Below are 12513 nucleotides of genomic sequence, written 5' to 3' on the forward strand. Positions count from 1 at the left end.
TAAAAATCTTAGGAAAAAACAGATGTAAATATTCATGATCTTGGATTAGGCAATGTTTTCTTAGATATGACACCAAAAGCATACGTGACAAAGGAAAAACAGATAAATTGGACTTCACCAAAATTAAAAACTTCTGTGTTTCAAAGGATGCCATCAAGAAAGTGAAAATACATAGTGAATGGGGGGAAAATATTTGCAAATCATGTATCTGATAAGGAACTTGTATCCAGAATACATAAAGAATGCTTATGATTTAACAATAACACAAAAAAAAAACAAACCAAACCCAGTGCCATCGAGTTTATTCCGACTCATAGCGACCCTGTAGGACAGAGTAGAACTGCCCCGTAGAGCTTCCAAGGAGCGCCTGGTGGATTTGAACTGCCGACCATTTGGTTAGCAGCTGTAGCACTTAACCACTACAACACCAGGGTTTCCTAACAATAAAAAGACAACTTAATTAAAAAATGGGCAGAGTCTGAATAGACATTTCTTTGAAGTTGTACAAGTGTCCAATAAGTACATGAAAAGACACTCAACATCGTTCACCATTCCCCATTCCCATCGAGTTGATTCTGACTCATAGCAACCCTACAGGACACAGCAGAACTGCCCCATAGGGTTTCCAAGGAGAGGCTAGTGGATTCGAACTGCCATCCTTTTGTTAGCAGCCAAGCTGTTAACCACTGTGCCACCAGGGCTCCCATTCATCATTAGGAAAATGCAAATAAAAATCACAATAAAATATCACTTCATACCCACTAAACCAAAAAATCAAACCCATTACCGTCAAGTCGATTCCGACTCATTGCGAACCCACAGGACAGAGTAGAACTGCCCCACAGGGTTTCCAAGGTTATCATCTTTCTCCTGTGGAGTGACTGGTGGGTTTGAACTACTGACCTCTTGGTTAGCAGCCAACTGCTTAACCACCGCACCACCACAGCTTCTTTCAGACCCACTAAGATGGCTATATATAAAAAAAAAAAAAGATGAAAACAAGTGTCAGCAAGAATATGGTGAAGTAGGAATCCTTACCCATTGCTGTGGGAATGTAAAACGGTGCCGTTGCTATGGAAAAGTTTGGCAGTTTCTCAAAAAGTTGAACACAGAGTTACCATAAAACCAAAACCAAACCAAACCAGTTGCCATTGTGTTGATTCTGACGCATGGTTACCCCACGTGTTTCAGAGTAGAACTGTGCTCCACAGGATTTTCAATGGCTGTGATCTTTTAGGAGTAGATGACCAGGCATTTCTTGTGATGTGACTCTTGGTGGATTAGAACTGCCAATTTTTTGGTGAGCAGTCAAATGCTTAACCATTTGTATCACCCAGGAACTCCTAGCATTACTATCAAAGCCAGCAATTCCACTTAGGTTTATACCCATGAGAACTGAAAACACATGTCCATATAAAACCTGGTACACAAATGTTCCTAGCAGCATTATTCATAAAATCAAAAAGTAGAAACAACTCAAATGTTTATAAATGGATAAACAAAACATGGCATATCCATGCAATGGAATATTTTTTGGCAATAAAAAGGAATGAAATTCTGATAGATGCTACAATGTGAATAAACTTCAAAACATTTTGCTAAGTGAAAGAAGCAAGTCACAAAAGACACAGATTAAATGATTCCCTTTTTTTTTTTTTATATGAAATGTCCAGAATAAGCAAATTTATAGACAAAAAACAGATTAGAAGTTGCCAAGGGATGGGGAGACAAGAGAATTGGGAGGTACAAGGTTTTTTTTTTAGGGTGATAATTATACGTCTTTGTGACTATACTAAAAATCATTGAATTGCATACTTTAAAAAGGTGAATTTTATGATACGTGAATTACATGGAATTATATTTCAATAAAGCTGTTCCACAAAAAGAAAGAAGTACTGATACACACTACAGCATGGATGAACACTGGAAACATTATGTCCAGTGAATGAAGCCTGAAACAAAAGAGCACATATTATATCATTACATTTATATGAAATTTCTAGAAGAGGTGAATTCACAGATACGTAAATTAGTACTTTGCAGGGGCTGGGGGTGGAGTGTGTGGATGGGGAGTGACTGCTAATGTATACAGGGTTTCTATATGGGGTGATGAAAATGTCCTTGAGTTAGATAATGGTGATACTGCACAATTCTGTGAATATGCTAAAACCATTGACTTGTACACTTTAAAAGGGTAAATTTTATGTTATGTGAATTATAGTTCAATAATAAAAAAAAAAAAGCATGCTTGCATAGGAGACCTTAAAGTTTACCTAAATATAAAACAAAACAAAACAAAAAAAACCCAGGTTTTTTCTACAGTTCAAGTTCAGTTTTATAAATATTATCCTTTTTCTTCTTCAGCAACGATTGTAATAATAAGAACTGATGCTACTTATTAAGCACCTATATACTAGCATTGTACCAAACACTTTACAATGGGTATTCTCTCTCAAATCATTGCAATGATCTTGTAGATAGGGTTTACTGTCCCATTTTACAGATGAGGAAATTAAGGCTCAAAGAGGCTGAGTAATTTGCCCAAGGTCATAAAGGTAATTAAGTCTATTACAGAAGTTCTGTTATATCATTTTGTCTTCCTTAAGACACATATTTAGTGACTTAAAGGTCTCTAAGACTATTGAGTTATTTTTTAGAGTGTTATGCTGTTCTTCTATCCTATTTCTATCAGCAAATTAGAATCTCATTGCAGGGCCCACTATTAAATGATGATCTTTCTTCCTTAGTTTCTTGAGCACAAGACAAAGACTGAAAAACTCCTATAGGACAAGTTTTAATTTTTATTTGTATCAAATTACAGAGTACCATAAGTGAGTATAAGATTATGATTTGAATATTGCAATATAGCTGAACATTTGGCAAATTATTTAATTATCCAAAATTTATTAAATGTGCATTAAAGAGGTTATCTGGCATAACTTGGCAAGATAAATTGTTCTGTACTTTATTTAACCATTTATTGTGTATACATGTGATACATACATACATATGCATATAGTTTATATATATGTGTGAGATATATATATGTATCATACACACATACATATGTATACATACACACATACATATGTATACATACACACAGATACACTCCTAAATTAAGCATACATGTATAAAAAGCAAAAGTTTGATATGAGGATTAATTCCTTTTAAAAAATCTATTATATTATTAAATTGCATCTGCATTCAAAGCAGAAATGTAAAAAAATGGATAATTTGCTAAATACACATGAATTTACAAAGTAACTGAGAATAAAATAAAAATTTCTATTGAAATTTTATATTACCGTTGAATTGAGATTTAAGTGGTACTATCAAACTATGGAAATAAACATCATGTTCCAGTGGTACTATCAAACTATGGAAATAAACATCATGTTCTTAGGATATTGAGAGAATAAAGATTCTACCGAGCATTACTGTATCCTCTAAATTCCGAATGTTTATTATTATAGGAGGGAGAGGTGGCGGATGATTTCCTTCTTTATTAATACGGGAATTCTCAGGAAGCGATCCAGGCAGTGTCTGTACCCCTGAGCTTAGGTTTCCTGCTTTTCCATCAGTGGAAGTCTGGCTTCTCAGGGAAGGTACAGCCAGTCCGCTTAATTATGACGCTTGCTGCATAGTGGCCAGCACGGATGCATTCGGTCAGGGGCTTGTCTGAGACCAGTTGAGACAGAAAACCTGTAATGCAAAGAAAAGAGAAGCACGTGAATATTGCATAACAGCATCAGAAATGTCAAACTGGGTCAGACCAAAAAATGGTCCAAGCCCTTATTCCATTCTTCTGTCTTGACAGTAGGGGATAATTCTCAAGGGTTAAAGAGGTATTCCCCAAATATCATGAGCTTCCCCTAGTATTTCTTCTAAAGAGCTCAAGTTAGGGTATGACAAGTTGTCATGAAGTCAATCTGGTCATTCTAAGCCTGAACTCTGATGCCTTCCCTTCATTTTGAGATTGAAATGTTGTGAGTGACAAAGAAAAATATAAGAAGGACTAGCCTTGAGTCTTTACAACTGAGAAGTTATTTATTCCTCCTTCCCTTCCCTTTGGATACCTGCTGTATTATTGTCATTCCTAACATATTGATATTTGGAGAAAATTCTATCATCTGGACATCTCTCTGAGTACAACTTTGGGAGATGAAAAGTTATGAAGCACTCTACACCTCCCCCTCATGCCCACAAGTAGCAGTGAAATAATTTCTGTAGTCAAGCATATGGACCAGCTTGACATTAAAATAAATTATGATAAGGTAGAAAACAGTGTTGAGGACTTTCGCTTCTAATTAAGATGGAAGAAAAGGGTCCATATTTACCTTTTCTCCAGAAAGATGGGAAACAAATGAAAAGAACTGTCCAATTGCTTTAGCTTACAGCCCAGCAAGAATTACCAGGCTGTAACATAGAGAGGGACAACCCAGGCAGAGCCTAAAAGTTTCACTGAGTTAAGAAGAAGGAACTGGGAGTTCATAGGCCAAAATGGACACACCTCTAGGCAGACTGACCCTGGGAAAAAAAGAGAGAAGGCACAAATGTCCAATATAGGACATGAGAGAGATGACATCACTATAGAACATATATATATATATATATTATAAGAATAATAAGAGAATATCATGAGCAACTTTATGTCGATACAATCGACAATTTAGATGAAATGGACAAATTCCTTGAAAGACACAAACTATCAGGAAGAAATAGATAACTTGAATACTACTGCTTCTCATAAAAAAAAAAATTACAAGCCAAAACGATATCACTGCTGAATTCTACCAAACATTTAAGAAAGAAAAATAATAATAATTGTGTACAAACTCTTCAGAAAATTGAAAATAAGGGAATACTTCCCAACTCACACTTTGAGGCCAGCATTATTGACGACAAAACCAGTAAACTATAGACCAATATCCCTCATGAACATAGATGAAAACATTCTAAATAAAATTTTAGCAAATCAAATCCAAAAAACCAAACCTATTGCTCTTGAGTCACTTCTGACTCACGGTGACCCTGTAGGGAAGAATAGAGCTGCCCCATAGGGTTTCTAAGGCTGTATGTCTTTACAGAAGCCGACTGCAGTATCTTTCTTTCCACGGAGTGGCTGGTGGGTTTGAACTTCTGACCTTTTGTTTGGCAGCTGAGCATTTAATCACTGTGCCACCAGGGTGCAAATAAAATTCAACAATCTATAAAAGAGATAATAAATCATGACCAAGTGGATTTATCCCAGGGGTACAGGATTGGTTAAACATACAAAATTCTATCAATTTATCACATTAGTTGAAAAAAGAAAACCATAAGATCAATCTTAAAGATGTATTAAAAGCATTTGACAAAATCCAAACAAACATTCCTGATAAAAACTCTCAGTAAACTAGGAAAAGAAGGGAACTTCCTCAACCTGATAAAGGACACATATGAAAAACACAGCTAATATCATTTATTAATGCTGAATGATGGAAGGTTTTCCCCTTAAGATCTAGAACAAGGCAAGAATGCTTCCTCTTATCACTGCTCTTCAACACTGTACTGGAGATTCTAGCCAGTGCAATAAAGCAAGAAAAAGAAATAAAAGGTATCGAAATTGGAAAAGAAGAGGTAAAAATGTCTTTATTCCAGAAGGCATGATTATCTCTCTGTGGTTCTCAGGGGAGTGGGGCAATTTTGTTCCCCAGGGAACATCTGGTAGTATCTGGAAACATTTTTGGCTGTCACACTGTTGGGGTGGGAATTTACTATTGGCCGTTAGTGGGTAGGGATGCTGCTAAACATTCTCTAATGTCAATACTACCAAGGTTGAGAAACCTTGGTATATGTAGAAAACCCTATGGAATTAAAATAGAGCTACTAGAACTAATAAATGAGTTTAGCAAAGTTGTAGAATTTAACATCAACATATAAAAACCAATTATATTTTATATTGAAACATATAGTACTATACCTAGGCACAGATATAGTAATGTATCTATGTCTATATCTAGCAGTTGTATATACTATCAATGAATACTTAGAAATTGATATTAAAAATACTATTTATCATAGCATCAAATATGTGAAATACTTAGGGACAAATCTGACAAAAGTGTAAGACCTATTCACTGAAAATGACAAAACAATGCTGAGAAAAATAAAAAAATCTAAATAAATGGAGAGATATAAAGTTTTCATAGATCATAAAATTCAATATTGTTATTACCATTCTAGAAATTTATCTATTGATTCAATGCAATACCAATCAAATTTCCAGTAGGCTTTCTTACAAAGTGATTTTAAAATTTATATGGAAATGAAAAAGACCTAGAACAGCCAAAACACAACTTCAAAAAGAAGAACAAAGCCAGAGGACTTAATTATCTCAGAACTTATTATAAAACTACAGCAATCAAGATATTGTGGTATTGGCATAAAGATAGACAGCTAGATCAAAGGAACTGAAGAGAGTCTAGAAATAAGCCTACTTATATATGGTCAGTTGAGTTTTGACAAAAGTACAAAAGCAATTCAATAAATAATCTTTCAAATAAGTGATGTTAGAACAATTGGATGTCACGCCTGAAAAAAGTGGACTTCAACCCTTACCTCACGCCATATATAAAAATTAACTTGGAAAGGATTATAGACCTAAGTGAAAGAGCTAAAACTATAAAATTCTTAGAAGAAAACATAAGGCAACATCTTAGCGTCCTTGGGTTTGCCAAAGAGTTCTTAAGTAAGACAAAAAATAAAAGAAAAAATCATCTAGGCTTAGTCAAAATTAAACACTTTTGCTCTTAAAAAGACATTTAAGAAAATGAAAAAAAAAAAAAGCAAGGTACATGCTGGGAAAAAATCTGATAAAAGACTTGAATCTAAAATTATATAAAGAACTCTTAAAACCCCCAAACAAGAAAAAAATCCAATTTAAAAAATGGGTAAAAGTGTCAAACAGGTATTTTAGCAAAGAGGTAAAGAGATGGCAAATAAGCACATGAAAATATGTTCAACATCGTTATTCATTAGAGAAATGCACACCCACTAGAATGGCTGAAATTTGAAAGACTGTCCTACTAAATCTTGGTGAGGTTGTAAATCAATTGAAACTCTCATACACTGATTGTAAGAATGTAAAATGATATATAATCCCTTTGGAAAACCATTTATAACTGTCTTAAAAAATTAAACATATACCTACCACATGACCCAGCTATTCTACTTCTAGGTATTTGTTGTTGTTCTTGGTAGTTTTGTTGAGTTGGCCCTGACTTTTGGTGCCCTTAAGTATAACAGAATGAAGCACTACCTGATCCTGTGCCATTCTCACAATTGTTGTAAGTTTGATCCCATTGTTGTAGCCACTGTGTCAATCAATCTCGTGGAAGATTTCCCTCATTTTTGCTGATGCTCCACTTTACCAAATATGGTGTCCTTTTCTAGTGATTGGTCTTTCTTGATGACGTGTCCAAAGTAAGCAAGACAAAGTCTTGCCTTCTTCACTTATAAGGAGCATTCTAGCTGTACTTCCTCCAAGACTGATTTAGTTCTTCTGGCAGCCCACAGTATAGTCAATATCCTCTGCTGCCAACATCACAACTTGAACTTGTTGATTCTTTTTCTGTCTTTCTTCTTGATTGTCCAGGTTTCTCATGCATATAAGGCAATTGAAAAGACCATGGCTTGGGTGAGGCATACCTTAGTCATCAAAGTGACATCTTTGCTTTTTCACACTTTAAAGAGGTTTTTGTGGCAGATTTTCCCATTGCAAGATGTTATTTGATTTCTTGACTGCTGCTTCCATGAGCTATGATTGTTGATTCAAGTAGAATGAAACCCCTGGTAATTTTAATTTCTTCACCATTTATTATGATGTGGTATGTTTGGTCCAGTTGTGAGAATGTTCATTTTCTTTATGAACTCATATTGAAGGTTGTATAGTCTTTGACCATCATTAGTAAGTGCTTTAAGTCATCTTTACTTTCGGCAAGCAAGGTTGTGTCATCTGCATATCACAGGTTGTTAATGAGTCTTCCTCCAATCCTGATGGTATTTACCCAAGGCAAATGAAAGCATGTATCTACATGAAGACTTATAAATGAAAATTGATAGAAGCTTTATTTGTAATAGCCCCAAACTGGAAAAAACTGAAATGGGGGTGAGAAGGGACAGGAAAGTGGGATTACAAAGGGGCATGGAGTAATGGATATGATACTTTTCTTGATTATAGTGTTGGTTTTATGGGTACATACGTTCAAAATATATAAAATTGCATACTTTATGTACAGTTTATTGTATGTCAATTTCACCTCAGTAAAATTGTAAAAAAAAAAAGAGAGAGACACAGAGATAGAAAAAGAGTGTTGTAGTTATAAACTAAACAGTTCAAGGATAGAAGAATCTGGGGCTACTTTACCCCCAGGGGAAACTTGAGCTGTTGCAGCAGTACTCAAAAATTCAGAAGAACAAATGATACTGAGAAACTGTTTTGTATCCTGACTTCTGGGCCTCCCCTAAGTCCTGGGCAGCTGGGGCTGGGGGTGGTGGTGGTGAAGGTTTATTGAGAAGCTGTGGTATAATGACCTGTAGAGAGCATTATCAGAGATTTATGTCCTTCTCTTCTACCATCCTGACCACACAGGCTTTTCCCTGTTCGATTTGGGGAATGCTCTATTTCAGATAAAATAAATATTCCCAACCAAAGAATAAAATTAATTTGGTTAATAGAGCGATGCATTTTGAAGACATTTGCTTAGACTGGGAAATCACTCCCTCAAGAGGTTTAGTAAGAGTATTTTATCGCTGAGTTTTCAGGTAACAGTCAGAGGTCAATATTAACTTTCTGCCAAACTGTGAGACTAAAAATGCTAAGCCCACATGGTGAATGGAGTACATGCCAAATTCAGAGCCAGATCAGCTTACAATGGAAACACGTCTATTAGAACCTTTATAAGAAACATCTGTTTTCCTCATTGCTCCTGGTAAGATTTTTGTGAGAAAAAGAAAAGCTTATGTTTATGAAATATTTCTGTGAAGCACAAGTATCAGCATCCTCTTTCTAAGACAAGAGCTAGCTGATGAATAAAGTGAAGTACTCTGAAGAGTCATTTGCTTTGACAAGTAGAAATCCTTGATGCTGAAAAAGCTAAGACCTTTGCCCCAGATAAGTATCAGTTTTTTTATACTTTATTTTAAAAAACCTACTAAGATGAACTATAAAAACCAAACCTGTTGCTGCCGAGTTGATTCTGACTCATAGCAACTCTACAGGACGGAGTGCAACTACCCAATAGGGTTTCGAAGGAGCGCCTGGTGGATTAAAACTGCTGACCTTTTGGTTAGCAGCTATAGCTTTTAACTAATACATCACCAGGGTTTCCAAGATGAACTACAGATACTATATAATCAATTATAAGTGAAATCTTCATAAAGTAGCTGATGTGAAAATTTCTGTAAACATGAGGAATGTGCTTTTTAGTTCAATCATGTATACCAGACTAATGGGCACACCAGACCAAAAGCAAAGACAAGAAGGCAGGAAGTGACAGGAAAGCTAGACAAGTGAAAACGGGGAAGCCAGGGTGGAGATGGAGATAGTGTTGACACATTGTGGGGTTGGCAACCAATGTCACAAAACAATTTGTGTATTAATCGCTTAATGAGAAACTAATTTGCTCTGAAAACTTTCACCTAAAAAAAAAAAAAAGCACCAAAAAAAAAAAAAAAAAGGTCACGTTTAAGAGAATTAGGGTGAGATGCAACACCCTTACTCAGGTCATAGCCCTGAGCCAATGTAAGGGGAGTTTCCCTGGGGTGTGGCCTGCATCATCTTTTTTCTTAACCAAAAAAAACCAAACCCACTGCCGTTAATTCTGACTCATAGCGGCCCTACAGGACAGAGTAGAACTGCCCCACAGGGTTTCCAGGGAGCGCCTGGTGGATTTGAACTGCAGACCTTTTGGTTAGCAGCCGTAGTGCTTAACCACTAGGCAATCAAGGTTTCCTCTTTTATCTTACAAGAGATAAGAGGAGAGAGAAGCAAGCAGAGAGGGGGACCTTCTACTGCCAAGAAAGAAGAGCCAGGAGCAGAGTGTGTCCTTTGGACCCGGGGTACCTGTGCTGAGAACTCCTAGATCCAGGGGAAGATTAATGGCAAGGACCTTCCTCCAGAGCCGACACAGACAGAGAGAGAACGTATTCCCCTGGAGCTGGTGCCCTGCCTGAATTCAGACTTCTAGCCTCCTAAACCGTGAAAGAATAAACTTCTGTCTGTTAAAAAAAAAAAAAAAAAAAGTTGTATAAAATTGCTTAAATCAACAAAGGGAGCTTATATTTAAAGAATCATAGGGAATCATTTTATAATATAAATAAACATTCCCAATATAATTTTAACTTTAGATTTCTAATTATTAGCCTGCCTAAAGTGTATTTTTTAAAATTTTTTCTTTGGAAATAATTTTAAACTCAGAGACAAGTTGAGAGAATAAAAATAGTACAAAAAGAATCTGTATTTCCTTTATCCATTTGCACTTATTGTTCACATATTGCTCCATTTGTGTACACTCTCTCTTTATACAATTTCCCCCCACCCCACTGAAATATTTTTGAGAGCAAGCTGCATTTACCATGGCTCTTTACATCTAAATACTTCAGTGTGTCTTTGTTGAGAATAAGAATATTCTTTTACATAACCACAGCCCAATTATCAACATCAGTAACACTGTTACAACACAGTCATCCAATCTATGGTCTGTATTCTAATTCTGTCAATGACTCAATAATGTCCTTTATTGCTGTTTTTCCCCTCCAGGATAGAATCTATTTAGTCTAGCTATCATGATTTAGTTGTCACGTCTCTTTAGTCTTCTTTAATCTGGAACATTTCCTCAGTCTTTCTTTGACTTTATATGACATAGACATTTCTGAAGAAAACAGTTACTCCCTAAACTCTTTTTAATACAGTGGTCCTCATTTTGGGTTTGCCTGATACTTCCTCAGGATTAAATTCAGATCATGCATTTCCAGCTAGAATACTGTGTAAGTTACAGATGCTTTAAGACTATGCAAATACTCTGCCTCTCATCCAATGTCCCTCCCCCACCCCCACCCCAGGTTAGTATCCATTCATGATTCTTCACTGAGGCAACTTATACTGAGATGATTTTCCAACTTCCAGCACTCCTCTCACGTTTACCAGTCAGCCCGCGGCACTCTGTTGTAAGAAGGACCTGCCCTTTCTCCCATTTAATAAAAAAAATCTATTTCTAATTGACAAAGACACAGATTCTTATTTTTCAATGGTTTATACTTCATATGGGGTCGCTATGAGTTGGAATTGACTTGAAGGCACTGGGTATACTTCATTACAGGCCTTAATTTTTAATCAACCTATCAACCAACCAAAATTTCCCAGTTTTTGGTAGCAGAGGCCTCTGGTCCCTGAATCTTTGGACATGTGCTCACACTATTTTTGAGCACTTCTTTACTTTCTGGTACAAGATGTTCTGGGCTCATCTTGTACCACCCTGCCCCAGGCATGGAATCAGCCGTTTTTCTGAAGATACATGGTTTCCTTCAACGTGAAATGGTATTAGAAACCAAGATCTAGGTGCTAAGTGTGTTCTTTGCTTCTGGGCCTTTCAGTGAACAATGCATGCATGCACACACACTCACACATACACATATACGCTTACACAAATGTACACATATATATGTATGTACACACTGGTTTATTTTAAAGATTATGAGTTGACACCAATACTTCCAATTCCAACCCATCCCCACAGGGTTCTTTCTTCCCTTATCTTATTCCTTATTTATATGTTACTTTTTCTACAGTGAGAAGCCTAGCTCCCAACAATACCAACACATTTATTTATTTGCTCAATTTTGTAATGGATGTAAAAAGTTTCAGAATCACTTCATTCCTAACTCTAGAAAAGCAAATCTACTAAAAAGAGTTCGAGATTGGTTTGCTATTCTCCCATGTAGTCAAATACTGTGCTCAGTACGCTACTTAGATGGGTCCTCTTTTTACCCTCCTCAGTGTGGCTTATTTCACTTTAGAAGACTGAAAAAAGTTAATTTCATGTGTTTCAGTTTGCTTTCAGTTTTAGCTTTTTTCTCCCCTTTCTATCCTTGTTGACTTAATGTTTTTTTTTTCCCCCAAATATGTAGAACATTAACTTGCTTCCAAAACTAAAAACTGGTATCATTCCCTTTTATCCTATACACTTACCTTATTCCTTGTAAGCTGTCAACTTCACTGTTTTCTGGTTTATCTTCCTGGGTTTCTTTGGGTAAAGGTAAGCAGATACATGCACATTTTCTAAATTCCTCTTTTTTCTTATACGAAAAGGGGTAGCATAGTATATATGCTCTTTTATGCTGCTTTTTCACTTAAAAAATCTAGAAATCATTCCGTATCCATTCATAGAGATCGCCTCCTCATTTTTTTAAACACTCGTGTAATACCTATGTTGGATACACCAGTTTTTTTTAACCTATCTCCTCTGTGTG

The 12513-nt window shown here is 36.0% G+C and overlaps 1 protein-coding gene across 3 annotated transcripts in view; it reads right to left on the minus strand.

Moving 5' to 3' along the window:
• Positions 1-3289: 3289 nt before the first annotated feature.
• ADK (adenosine kinase) overlaps positions 3290-12513 on the minus strand; it is a 567694-nt gene continuing 558470 nt past the window's right edge. For all 3 annotated transcript variants that reach the window (XM_049855646.1, XM_049855647.1, XM_049855648.1), the window contains one exon: positions 3290-3705. In XM_049855646.1, the coding sequence (XP_049711603.1) occupies positions 3581-3705 (125 nt within the window). In that variant the 3' untranslated portion in view covers positions 3290-3580. The remainder of the gene's footprint in view (positions 3706-12513) is intronic.

This window comes from Elephas maximus, chromosome 16 (genome assembly GCF_024166365.1).
Source record: "Elephas maximus indicus isolate mEleMax1 chromosome 16, mEleMax1 primary haplotype, whole genome shotgun sequence".
In the NCBI taxonomy this organism is placed as follows: Eukaryota; Metazoa; Chordata; class Mammalia; order Proboscidea; family Elephantidae; genus Elephas; species Elephas maximus.